The sequence below is a fragment of the Conger conger genome, chromosome 3 (assembly GCF_963514075.1).
Source record: "Conger conger chromosome 3, fConCon1.1, whole genome shotgun sequence".
Taxonomy (NCBI): Eukaryota; Metazoa; Chordata; class Actinopteri; order Anguilliformes; family Congridae; genus Conger; species Conger conger.
Genome location: NC_083762.1, coordinates 76,868,115 through 76,880,421, shown reverse-complemented (window position 1 = coordinate 76,880,421; position 12,307 = coordinate 76,868,115). Strand labels below are relative to the sequence as shown.

General features: G+C 48.9%; 1 protein-coding gene across 5 annotated transcripts in view; it reads left to right on the top strand.

The window, feature by feature from the left end:
* The window catches only part of myo1b (myosin IB), a 103,123-nt gene that overhangs the window by 35,551 nt on the left and 55,265 nt on the right, over positions 1–12,307 (top strand). For all 5 annotated transcript variants that reach the window (XM_061234723.1, XM_061234722.1, XM_061234721.1 and 2 more), the window contains exon 4: positions 11,139–11,233. In XM_061234723.1, the coding sequence (XP_061090707.1) occupies positions 11,139–11,233 (95 nt within the window). The remainder of the gene's footprint in view (positions 1–11,138; positions 11,234–12,307) is intronic.

Here is a 12,307-nt window from a genome sequence, read left to right as displayed (position 1 = left end):
GTCTGAACTACAGGCCTGGGGATCCATTGAATGGCCAGATTCTGGTCTTGACATTGTTTCCACAGCATGAGCCTTCTTCAGGTGGTCGTCTGAGGAAAATTTAGTGACCTGTTCCCAAACTAATTTTATCTGATCGTTTTAAGCTGCAGAGTAAATCTTTGTGTGGATGGATGGGTTTAAAATGTCAGAGGGTATCACCAACTCCCAAGACATTGCCCAGCTCTGCGATTCGTCTTGTTCAGGTGTTGCCTGTATGTGTGAAACCTTTCTCCTGAACTATATAGTGTGTGGGACGATTGCATAATCTCCGATACAAGCCGACCTGAGATTCCCCACCCATGACTATCGCCCATGACTATCGATCAGGAACACTTTCATACTTGACGCAAGCACACTGAATGGTGGAACCAACCTTCCCGTACAACGGGTCAAACGGAACAATGCGCCAGAACGGCAAGGGTCGAGGCGGGAGACGTTTGCTGGTTAATCTTTGTTTTCCCCGCAGTGTCAGAACAGTTGTGTTAAAGTTAACCGAGGCCTCTTTTACATGGCCAGGCCAGGCTTTGCATTGCAAAGCAGTCGCAGAGCAAACGTTAGCGTTTTCCATCGCGTGCGACTGCACGTCATGTTTATCTGAGGCGTAGACCATCTACGTAGCCTACTGTACTTCCAGGCGCATGGGGGCAAAGGCCTGCCGGTTTACTTTAAGTGCCCATTAAATGCAGCTGTCAGCCAGAGCCGGCCTGTAGTTTCTTATTCACTGTCACTGATAATGTGGAGAGATTGGGCACAAGCCTGGACTCGTTACGCCAGCCACTCCTTCACGCCCCAGTGCTTCGTTTGAAACTCTCTCTCTCGTACATGCAGTGACACACGCATACGCACACACGCACACACACATACTCGCAAGCGTACTGACGCGCACACACTGCCACACTCATAAGCACACTCGCACTTGAGAAGCAAACACGCGCACACACACACACGCACACACACACACACATTCACGTGTCAGCACACATGCTCATGTACTTATTCGTGCACACACACACACACACACCTATTGCAGCATGAAAAAAAAAAACATAACTGACAATGGTTTATGTTCATGTGTATGTTTTACGCATGCATTTTATAACAGATGTTTGTATCATGACCAAGAACATTTTGAAAAGATAAATCTCTTGAGCTAATATTTTTCTTAGTTTGTATTTCTATTTTAGGACTTCCTGCAGTTTCACTTATCTCTTACAATCAAACGTAGCCTTGACTTTTAACCCAGCGACAGATAATAAACTTTTTTTTATCTGGGTAGTAAAATTGGCTGCTTTTAATAGCTCAGCTGTGCTGTGGAAGCAATTAGGCCAAATGGCAAGTGCTTTTGGCTCTATAACATATCCTGACATTATGTCAATTCAGTAAAAATTGAATTGAATTCTGTCCAAACCTCATGCAGTAATTTTTAAAAAGTTTTTTTTTTTTTTTTTTTTCTTGGGAGTTTGTGTTTACTGTAATTTTACTCTCATTAAATGGATGCATATCATCATAGTTTCCAAAGCTCAGCACTCAAAGTAATAATCACCTTGTTTGGCATGCACCACGGCTCCCAACATGGTCTGGGTGTTTTTGCTGGTGTGCTGAGTTTATAGGACCCCCCTTCCCATCCCCTGCCCCCTACTCCTGATGTACAGACCCTCTCTCTCATTTCCTGGAGGAGCGAGGCTATGTAAACACTCTTTGCTGGATAAGGCGGGGGTTGTGGGGTTGTGGGATGGCGGGGAGGGAGGGGGGAGGGGGGGGGGGGGCACAGTGGAAGCGTTTGTAGTCTGGAAGGGTCCAGCGGCGTGCCTGTCACACCGGCGGCTAAACCGAGGCTCCAGGGGTCGTGGCGAGGTCGCCGTCCTCCGCAGATGTGTCAAGTGATGCTGCACTTTGTCCTTTGCCGTTTGGGAACTTTGCGTGAAGTGTGCGCCTGGGCACGTGCGTGCGTGTACAGCTTGTGTTTCTATTTGTGTCTGCGGACAGGATGGTGTGCGACGAGGGTAAGAGTGCCGCTTTTGCCCACTTTTGCCGACATAATAGTGGGGCATCTGTCGAAGTTGATTGTTTGGTTGTGTTTCCGTGAATCCAGTCTCTTGTCCGTCTCTGTATGTCTTTGTGTCTTTGTGCGTGCGTGCGTGTCCCTGCTTGTCTCTGCGCGTGTCCAGAAACACCACTTGTTGAACAGCTTTCACTAGTCTGAACTAAATTTGGCGAGGGAAAAGCGAGTTGAAGCCTCATTGAATTTTGGAGTGGACAGCAGCTGCTGTGCTGGGATTGAGGATGTGAAATGGAGGCTGTTGTGGACGCAGAGAGAGAGTGGAGGATGCTGGAGCCACAGGGAGTCGGCACGGCTGGATCCAGGAGTGCCCGCGCCCGCCCTGGAATACAGAGCCGGCTGTGTGCGGGAAGGCCCACATTCCCAACGTTCCCTTTCATCCTCATCCCGGCTCCCGCCCGGACTCCCTGCCCTGGCCGGAACGCCGCTGGTGTCCGAGCGGATGCTAAAATAGAGGAGCTGCTGTTGTCCTGGTGCTGATGCTATAAAAAAAGGCTGCTGTTTGTCCACCAAAGTTTTTTTTATTTATCAGATTTTTTAGTTTTTGTTTGTTAAATATGATTCTACTCAGTTGCTTTGCGATTGGTCAGATTTTATTTGATTTATTTAAGTGTCTTTGATGCTGTTGAGCAGGTACAGGATAAACAGGGTAAATGTGAATCTGCCCTTTTGAAAGCGGGGTTATGCATCTTTCGTTAAGGATCTCAAATGCGACTCGGCGACAGTAGGTGAGTGATTGAGGTTTGAGGTTGGATCGCACCAGGCAAATACATGTGCGGACGGTTGCCGAGAAATGGGGAGTCCCTCGTACGCAAGCAGAGGCTTCCCCCACATCCTTCCTAAAATGAGTCTGTTGATGGAAGGAGAACAAATCTGTAGTCAGGGGTCTTCCACTCCTCCCTCCGAACTTCCTACAGTAAACGAACTGCAGGCAGACTCTTCCTGTCTGTGAAACCGGGGTCAACGTGACCAGGGGGGTCCCTGGCAGAAGGTGCCCACAGCAACTGATCCACGGTCAGTTTGCCCGTGTCCTAACGGCGGCCATTTTGTGTGTAGACGTGAACCTGACTGTGGGTCAGTGCTGTGGGAGAGGCAGGGCAGAGTAGGCCCAGCTTGGCCCAGGAGAGCTGAGTCAGAGCTTGGAGCTCATAACTCAGACGGGGAAGCAGGAACGATATCCTGAGTGGAGTCTAAAAACAGCCCCACTGTGCTCCCTGCTTCCTGTCGACGGAGGATGTGGGGAAGTGTGTGTGTATGTGTGTGCGCACGTGTGTGTGTGTGTGTGTGTGCACATGTGTGCCTGTGTGTAGTGCCTGTGTGTGTGTGTGTGTGTGTGTGTGTGTGTGTGCGCCTGTGTGTAGTGGATGGATGTGCCTGTGTGTGGTGCCTGTGTGTGTGTGTGTGTGTGTGCTTGGGTGCGTGTGTGCTTGGGGGTGTATGTGTGTGCCTGTATAAGTGCGCTTGTAGGGGTGTGCTTGGGGGTGTGTGAGTGAGGCTGGTGGGTCATCAGCAGTAGGGGGTACAGGGGGTCCCCTCAAACCTGAGGCCGGATCCACAGATGGGCAGCGGGGAGGTACTGTAAAACACACACTCCGTTGTGCTGGGGGGTGGGGCGGGTTCCATCGACAGTGAAAATCTGTCTGAGCTCTAGGCTGTTTTAGTTTTCTGTTACTGTCAATAAGATCATTTTTAACAGGATATTTTCATCTTTGCCAGTTCAGCTCTGTGTATTTCTGTGATCATTTGATAATTGCTCCTTCCTTCCTGATTTAAATGTGCCCTAAACTAAGCTAACTAAACCAGCTACAAACCAAACCAGCTAGACCTGCACAAATGTTGACAATACATGTGTGCATTTCTATTTATATCAGAACAATACATATCTGGATCAAGTTCTGGGTTTTGTTAGATGGAACACAATGCGTTTTTCCTAGTTGTGTCATCATTGTAGTCAACCGAGTCGCTTTCCTGACATTTTGTTTTCCTTCTTTGAAGAAATGAACGAATGTTTTTGCGTCATTCTGGAGTCTGTCATAAGTAAATAATAGGTCCACTGCTTATGCAGCAATCTAAAGGGACCGGCCCCTGGAAGCAAGCTTTATTCAAGTCAATTCAATTTAGCAGGCGCCAGCCCTGAACCCAAAAAAGCAAGTGAGGTAAAACCGCTCAAAAACTCTGCAAAGGGAAGAAATCCCAGGAGTAACCTGGCAAGAGGGGGAGCCCATCCTGCAACTACAGGTCCTGAAATAAACATTGCCCATTCCACTGGTGCTCCTAGGTCAGGGGTCGGCAACCCTGGTCCTGGAGAGGCGCAGGGTGTGCTGGCTTTCATTGTTACTCAGCACTTTATCGATCAATGAAGGCGGTCGATTACACAGTAAACGCACCTCGCCTGTTGCCTGGGTCTGAATTGCTTGCTTGTTTTAAAGTGGAAACACGGGTGTCTCGGTGGCGCAGCCTGTAGATCACTGACCGCATGCTCATTGCGAGCCGCGACGTCGGCGGTTCGAATCTGACCGTCTGACATTTGTCGCATGTCTTCCCCTCTCTCTCGCTCCAATTCTTCCTGTCTCTCTATACTGTATACTGTCCAATAAAGCTGAAAAAGGCCTAAAAAAATATATCTTTAAAGTGGAAACGCAAACCAGCACAGCCTGTGGCTCTCCAGGGCCAGGGTTGCCGACCAGGATGGTCACAATGAGTCCTGTCATAAAATGGCCGCTCCTGCAGGCGGTGTTTGGTGTTTGACTTGTGTGAGCAGGTGTGTGAATTGAGCCTGCTTTGTCATTGAATGGGGCTGGCTGTTATCTGCGTATATCCGAGACGGGCAGGCTCTCATTGTTACTCACACAGACCTCCCGCTATTGAGCCGGTTTGGCCAGGAAACAGCTGAGAAGTGGGCGATGTGGGTGTGTTGCTTACTGGAGGCCCACTGTACTGTGGCTCTGATCAAAAAAAAAAAAGAAGAAAAAGAGCCTTAAATGTTTTAGTCCTTTTATGAGACTTTATCTTATCTCTCAAGTAATAAAATAAAATAATTAGCTTGTTCTAAGATGCTTTTTGCTTGACAAGTAAAATGAGTCAAAGCATCTCACCTCATTGGATTATAATCTTTGTCTTATTACAGCAATGGTGATACGATTGTAAGTATAAGACTGAACTACTTAGAAGATTATAGATCATATATAAGTAAATAAGATTGACTTGTTTTTTTAGTTTTTGTTTTTTTGCAGTGTGTGCCCACCCACACCTGTTCCCATTATGACATCACTTTGTCCCAGAACCACCTGGGCCCGTCTTGAGGGGAAGCAGGAAAGGCCCTCACTTCCTGCTCGGTACAATCGGAGCGAATCTAAAACTCCGGGCCCACTCGAGCCTGGCAGGGAGCTCTTTAAGTGACACATTTCACAGGATGTTTATCGCGTTTAATGTGGCATTGCCATTAGTGCAGAAACTTTGGGCTCTTCTGGAACAACAGACGCAGTCATGGAGGCCCTCTGGCCATTCACTTATCCCAGTCAGTTGTAAATTGCTCTAAATGCGTTCTGTCATTTTTATGACATGAAGTCTGTAACCAGCTGCATTCTCGGGTCCGTTAACGTGCTTTTGTAATCAGCTGACTGCTTATCAACTCCCGACGCGCTTTGATTACAGTAACGCGTTGGACCCACTGTTGAGCCATAAGGGAAACATCCGCGCAAGCAGCTTTTGAGATCATCTGGGAGTCTGCCCGTTCGAGCCTGTATAGCTAATCTAAAAGCCTCAGCTGCTAATGAGTTTGTATTCATTAGCTAAGCGGTGCAAATGATCCCTTTGATTCTGGATCTCTGCCTACGACTGAGTGAATCGCATCTGCACGGGAACTTTCAACTTGCAAAAAGAGGAAGCTCGACCTCATCCCATCCGTCTCTCTCTCTCTCTCTCTCTCTCTCTCGCTCTGTTTCTCAGGCTTTTGAGAGAGAAGTGGAGTCTATTTTCTGCAGTCAGCCTGATGTGGCTGTGGCTTAGGACCCGGGTATAGGGAAGTATAAATTACAGCTCTTCGACTCCCCAACTCCGCAATCTGGAAGCCTGACGCCGGGCCTCATGTTTATCCTCCTCACTGGCGGGGCGAGCTACGATGTGCCAGGGCCAAGGCCCGTTACCACACTGGCTGCCCGCTCGGTCTTCCCTGGAAGTTCAACACGGTCATCCTCTCCCGCCAGCAGGGCAGCGGCAGGGACCGCTCGAGCTGCAGTCGGAAGCGTCCGCGGTGTTTGTTTTGCTTTTGTTTTGTTTTTTGTTTTTTTTTTTTTTTTTTCATTCATTGTTTTTTGGTTTCATGCCGCTAGTCTACGGTCGTTTCTCTTGTGAAGCGGGCGGTTAATGGGCTCAGCAGATGTCCAGGCCTCGCGGGCGGCTTCCTCCCTCCGGAGCCGTGAGGTGGGGAGCGGCGGCGGTGTGGACGGACTGCGGCGCGCTCTGAGATTTCCTGGTGCTCGCGTTTCGGGGTTGATTGATTGCGCCCGGCTTTCGGGAAGGACCGAGGGCCAATGACGGAACGCCGGCCCCCGCCCTCTGCCGTCCAAATCCCTCGCCCGAAAAAGCTGCCTTGGGTTCCTCGCCGCGGTCCGGGCATCTGAAGCTGTCCGTATTGTGATCGTTCTCCCCGTGTTGGTATCGGCCGGGCCGGGCCTGCGTTGGGGAACGCCGCATGTTGCGTCAGGCGCGGACTACTGATTTGGCACGTGTCCAGGCCCCCGCCCCCCCGCCCACAGGACGGGGTAATTGTGTGATGCTTGTCCTTTGTCAGGCTCACGTCTGGCGGCAAGGCTGTTTTCACAAAGCTTTAGACATCTGCTCCGGGGCCTCGCGCTTTTCGCCAGTGATGTAATGTCCTGCACCGCTCCCTGAGAACGCGGGATAGGTCAGCGTTACCCAGACCGGACCCCAAACCTCCACCCCCTCCTTGTCCAAAGCTCCCAGGCGTAGCCCTCGTCTCCGTTTCAGCTTTGATGGGACTTTCCTCCACTGCAGCCCTGCCAAGTCAAGGTCCTCCGCAGCGTAGACGGCGCTCCTCCCAGCGAGCGTACGGGAACGCCGCGTCTCTTACGCTGGCCTGGCCCTGTGTACAGAACGGGCACGGGGGCACACAGCGGCGCTCAAAGCCCCACTGGTTTCAGAGCTGTCGGGTAAGGTCACATCCCACCCAAACAGCAACAGCAACAGCAACAGCAACAGCAACAGCAACAACTTCAATTGTTTAGACAAACCTCAATCAATTCAAAGTTGGGAAAAAATAACGCTCTTTTGCGGTCGTTCATAAACGTTTTCTTTTTTTGAAGTTTGTTTTGTAGGCTGGTTTAAACAGTGATATGCATCATTCCGGCAGCAAAGCTTGTGACTGGTCTGTTCTCCTTGTTCCTTAACCGAAGCGGAACATATTGATATTGTACATTGAAATCCCCTTTGTGTCATTAAAACACCCCTTTGCATGTCCCACCAGTGCTTTTCCGTGGTGCCTCCTTGAAAGTGTATGGAGTAATAATGTCTGTAGACCCTAACCCTTTGATGCAGTGACTCTGTAAATCTTCAGTGTAGATGAACCAAGCTGACGCAAAGGGGAGACTAAGCCTGATTTATACTTCTCCGTCGAATCTACGCAGAGGCTACGATGTGTGGTTGCGTTTCTGGGGAGGTACGTGTCAGGCTACGGCGTAGGGAATGCAGAATGCGTAAATTCGACGCAGAAGTATAAATCGGGCTTAATCTCCTCGAGTTTCTCTGTTTCTGGAGTCCACGTGCCTCCGTGGAGTCTCGGGGGTATCGGCATGATGTTCGGTATCTGCAGTTCTCATGATGTAATTAAACACATTACTGACTGAATTAAGACACTTTAACCAATCCTCGCATCAGCCAAGTAGGTCAAGGGTGTGTGGCAATCCTTCTCACGCGCGGCGGCCCCCCAGGTATCTAAAATTAGAGCATCGTGCATACCTTCTTATTAACGGCCAAATGTTCACGCACGCCGACACGCACGCTTATGCACACACACACACACGCGCCGCGTGATTTACACACGCTGAGGTGAAGCCGTACGTCTTTCCGATTCGATGGCGCCGTTTTTCGCGTGTCATGTTTTTGGAAAGTGCCAAGCGGCGAGATTCACGGAATCCTCCCAGTTCCTGTGGAATGTCGCCAGAGGGCTTCATAGTTGGGAGAGAGGAACATTCATTCCCATTCTTGGGGCGGGGGGGGGGGGGGTGGGAGGTAGGGAGGGAGGAGAGAGAGGGCGGGGAAACGCATAGAGTATTCCCTTGGAGGTCCAGGCACTTTCGGAGTTCATTCCTCCCCTGCCTCTCGGAAGGTCCCATCGGCGTATTTCATTAGGGGGTGGCGGGACGGGATGGAGTAGAGGGACTAAGGCACGCAACGTTCACTGCACAATCAGAGTTGTTATTATTAGTCGCGGTTCGGGAGAATTCCTGAGCGATGGGAGCATGGAGAGGAGGGTAAGCTGGTCGCCCAGCCGAAAGCGCTGGGATAATTTGGGCTCCCGTGGGCTCTTGGCGGAGGACTGGGGCGGGGAAGCGTAAGGCTGCTGAATTTAGGCTGGGTGCGACACGATGAGGTGCCCCTCCTTGCCTGTAAGGATGCTACACCCGTTGCCCACCCATAGCAAGGCTTGGTTTAGCCCAAATGGGTGCCTGTGTTGCAAGGGTGAGGTCCCCGGAAACTCCCACCCTTGGAACCTTTGTGAGCCTCCAAGCCATTGGCTGCTCTACGGGCCCTGAAGCTGCCTGTTGGTTTATTTTAGTCTGCACACTGTATCAGGCCCATACAATGACAATCATGGCTTTGTTATTGAAGCCAGTGTGACCTCTTTACTGTTAGGCCATGTGACCACTGTGTCTACAGTCAGTCATTGTCCTGGAGTTAAAGTAAAACAGAGTTCATTTATGAGATGACCAGTTGAGCCTAAATGCTGTAATTCTGTGGAATTCTCATTAGGTGTTGGTGTTCGGTCAGTCTGTCCTTAGGATATTCGACTTCGTTGCGGTGAACAGTGGGTGCTTTGGTGCTTTGGACTGTAGGTCAGGGCTGTCTATCTGCATGCCCGGAGGGTCAATTTCGATGCATTTCAGCACAACCGATTGATTGAAGTAATTGATTGGCTAAAGAGTTCACACAACATGTTCTCAACAAGGCCTTAATTGGCTGCTGATTGAAAGGAAGCCACGAATACCCTTCGGGACTGGACACCCCTGCATTAGTTTTCTGAAAACTGATGCATCCTGCAACTTTAAAAAAACGACTTGCTATCGATCCGTTTATATAATGTTTGCTTTATTTTTACGTATTTTTCAGATGGCTGGAAGAACAAGATGGTAGTTTTTCCTTTCTTAGATTTTTGCTTGGCATATGGTAGTAATCTCCCTTCACCATTTTGCAGGAGTAAACGGTGTGCTTGTGCCACAGTGTTCAAGGAACCGACCATCGTTGTGTTCAGGATTAAGTCTTACACTATAATACCATAATATCTAATGTATTTGACATTTCACAGGGGTAGCATTTGAAAGCAATTCATTGAGAGCTCCCACACAATCGATACCTGAGCACTTAACACAAAGTACTGGACACTCAGATTGACAGTGCTAGTTTATTTAGATTTTTTGTACATACTGTGTGTATATGTGTGTATGTATATATATATGTGTGTATGTATATGTGTATATGTGTGTATATATATGTGTATATGTATATATATATATGTGTGTATATATACATATAAATGTGTATATATGTATGTATATATGTATATATGCATCAGGAACCGTACAAACCGAGAACGACAGAAAAACGAACCAAAAATGGTAATTAAATATATGACACTCCCGCGACGCTGATGTACGTACAGATGGGTGGATTGGATTGCATTGCAAATGTTGACCCACTTTTAAAATGGTGCCACATGCAATTGATCAGCAGGCTTGTGGCCCTGGCTTGGCTGGCTTTCCCTCAAAGCAAAACATTTGCGCTGCACTCCTGCCTCGGTGAAAGAGCATGAGAGGGATAATTGCCCGTTAGCCGTTATCTAAAGTGCTGGATTCTGAATCCCGTGCTCCGCGCTCAAGGCACCTTACCTCGGTCAGTGGCTCAAACGAAAGGGAAGTCGCGTCTGGTATTCGCTATTTTCAACGACACTTTTTACACAGAAAAGTGCGCACCGGTATGATTGACAGCATTGTAGTGGGTTAGTAAGGGGAAATAATTGGGTTTTGTTACTGTATTTTTTTTATGTGTGCGCCTGACTCTGGTATGCTGTCAGATGAGCTCAGGTATGCCGGATGAAGAACCCTTTAAAAGGTTTTGAAATGTAAAGGTTCAAATTAATTAAAACAAACTTCAGTGAACACATCCCATTCACAATAGCCAAAATAAAAGAGCGCGTAGGGTACTGTCTCATCCACGTCAGTACATCCCTGTGAAAGTAACTGCTCGAGCTAGGTTTCAAAATGGCTGGTAACCGGCTGACATCTGTGCAGCAGTTTCCCTCCTCAATATAGTTTGACCATCTCAAGCTGGTTGGCGTTTATATAGCGCCTTTATCCAAAGCGCTGTACAATTGATGCTTCTCATTCACCGATTCATACACACACACACACCGACGGCAATTGGCTGCCATGCAAGGCACCAGCTTCTCAGCAGCATTTGGGGGTTAGGTGTCTTGCTCAGGAACACTTCGACACAGCCCGGGCGGGGGATTGAACCGGCAACCCTCCGACTGTTTTAAGCTATGTTTTTAAACCACTGCTAGTTGGTTGCCCAATTCGGACCAGCCCCAACATGGTTTGACTGGCTCAAGCTATGTTTTGAAATCGCTGGTGGCCAGTAATTTAAGACGGTCGTGGCTGGATTTTACACTGGGGACTCGCTTGCTTTTGAGAGTGGGATACCGTGAGATTTGTGTGAATGTGGAAGGAGTGCCACGGAAGGGGATTTGGGAAGGTTGGGGAAACGCTGATCTAAATGGCGGGCGCTCTCTCCCTCTCTGTTTCAGCTACGCCTTGGCAGATGAGGCCTACCGGTCCCTACGAGACCAGGACAAAGACCAGTGCATCCTCATCACCGGGGAGAGTGGCGCGGGGAAGACAGGTACCGTACCCACATTCTCCATCCGATTGCACCACCTACCATGAAAAAAAAACCAGCCTTGCATTTGCTGTTCACACGGTCATCCTGGATCATTATCATAGAGCGAGTGGGGCAGGGTAGATGGGTACCGTGCTCAAATTCTCCATCCTAATGCGCCACTAACTATGAAAACTCTGCACTGTACGCGGTGTTCATGTCGTCCGTGTTGAGATGGATTATTCCCGTGGGAAGACGGCTGCCTCAGTGTGTGCGATAGTAGGTAAAATGGTGTTCTGACGGTGAGTTTAGTGTTAAAGATTTGTGTCCTCAGCTGGTCTCGTGTCCGCGTTCCTCACCCTTGCTCCGATTTCACCCGGTGTTTTCGTTCTACATTCATCATTCTGCAATGTATGGTAGCCTCTCAAGTTATGATCCAATGCATGCTTAGAATATGCTGAGACGGCATAGTTGAGAAGGATGGTATTTGCTAGAGAGGCATTTTATGCTTTGGCAGCCTACTTGATGCATCCATGTGATGGCCACATGGTTGGAACTTTTGAGTTGGTCTCCTATTTGTCAGAGTTTGCTCTCCCAGTCTGCATTGTCCTCATTCAACAGCTAGAGCAGGGCTACCCAACCCTGTTCCTGGAGATCTACCGTCCTGTAGGTTCTTACTCCCAGTCTAACAAAGCACACCTCATTCTACTGCTAGAGATTAGAATTGGTGGAATTGGGTGTGCCAAGTTAGAGTTGAAATGAAGTCCTACAGGATGGTAGATCTCAAGGAACAGGGTTGGGCAGCCCTGCTCGCCTGTAGCGTAGTGGTTAAGGTAAATGACTGGCACACGCAAGGTCAGTGGTTCTAATCCCAGTGTAGCCACAATAAGATCCGCACAGCCGTTGGGCCCTTGAGCAAGGCCCTTAACCAACTGCATTGCTCCAGGGGAGGATTGTCTCCTGCTTAGTCTAATCAACTGTACGTCGCTCTGGATAAGAGCGTCTGCCAAATGCCAATAATGTAATGTAATGTAATGTAATGCTCTAGCTGTTGAATGAGGTGTGCTTTGTTAGGGTTGGAGTGAAATCCTACAGGAC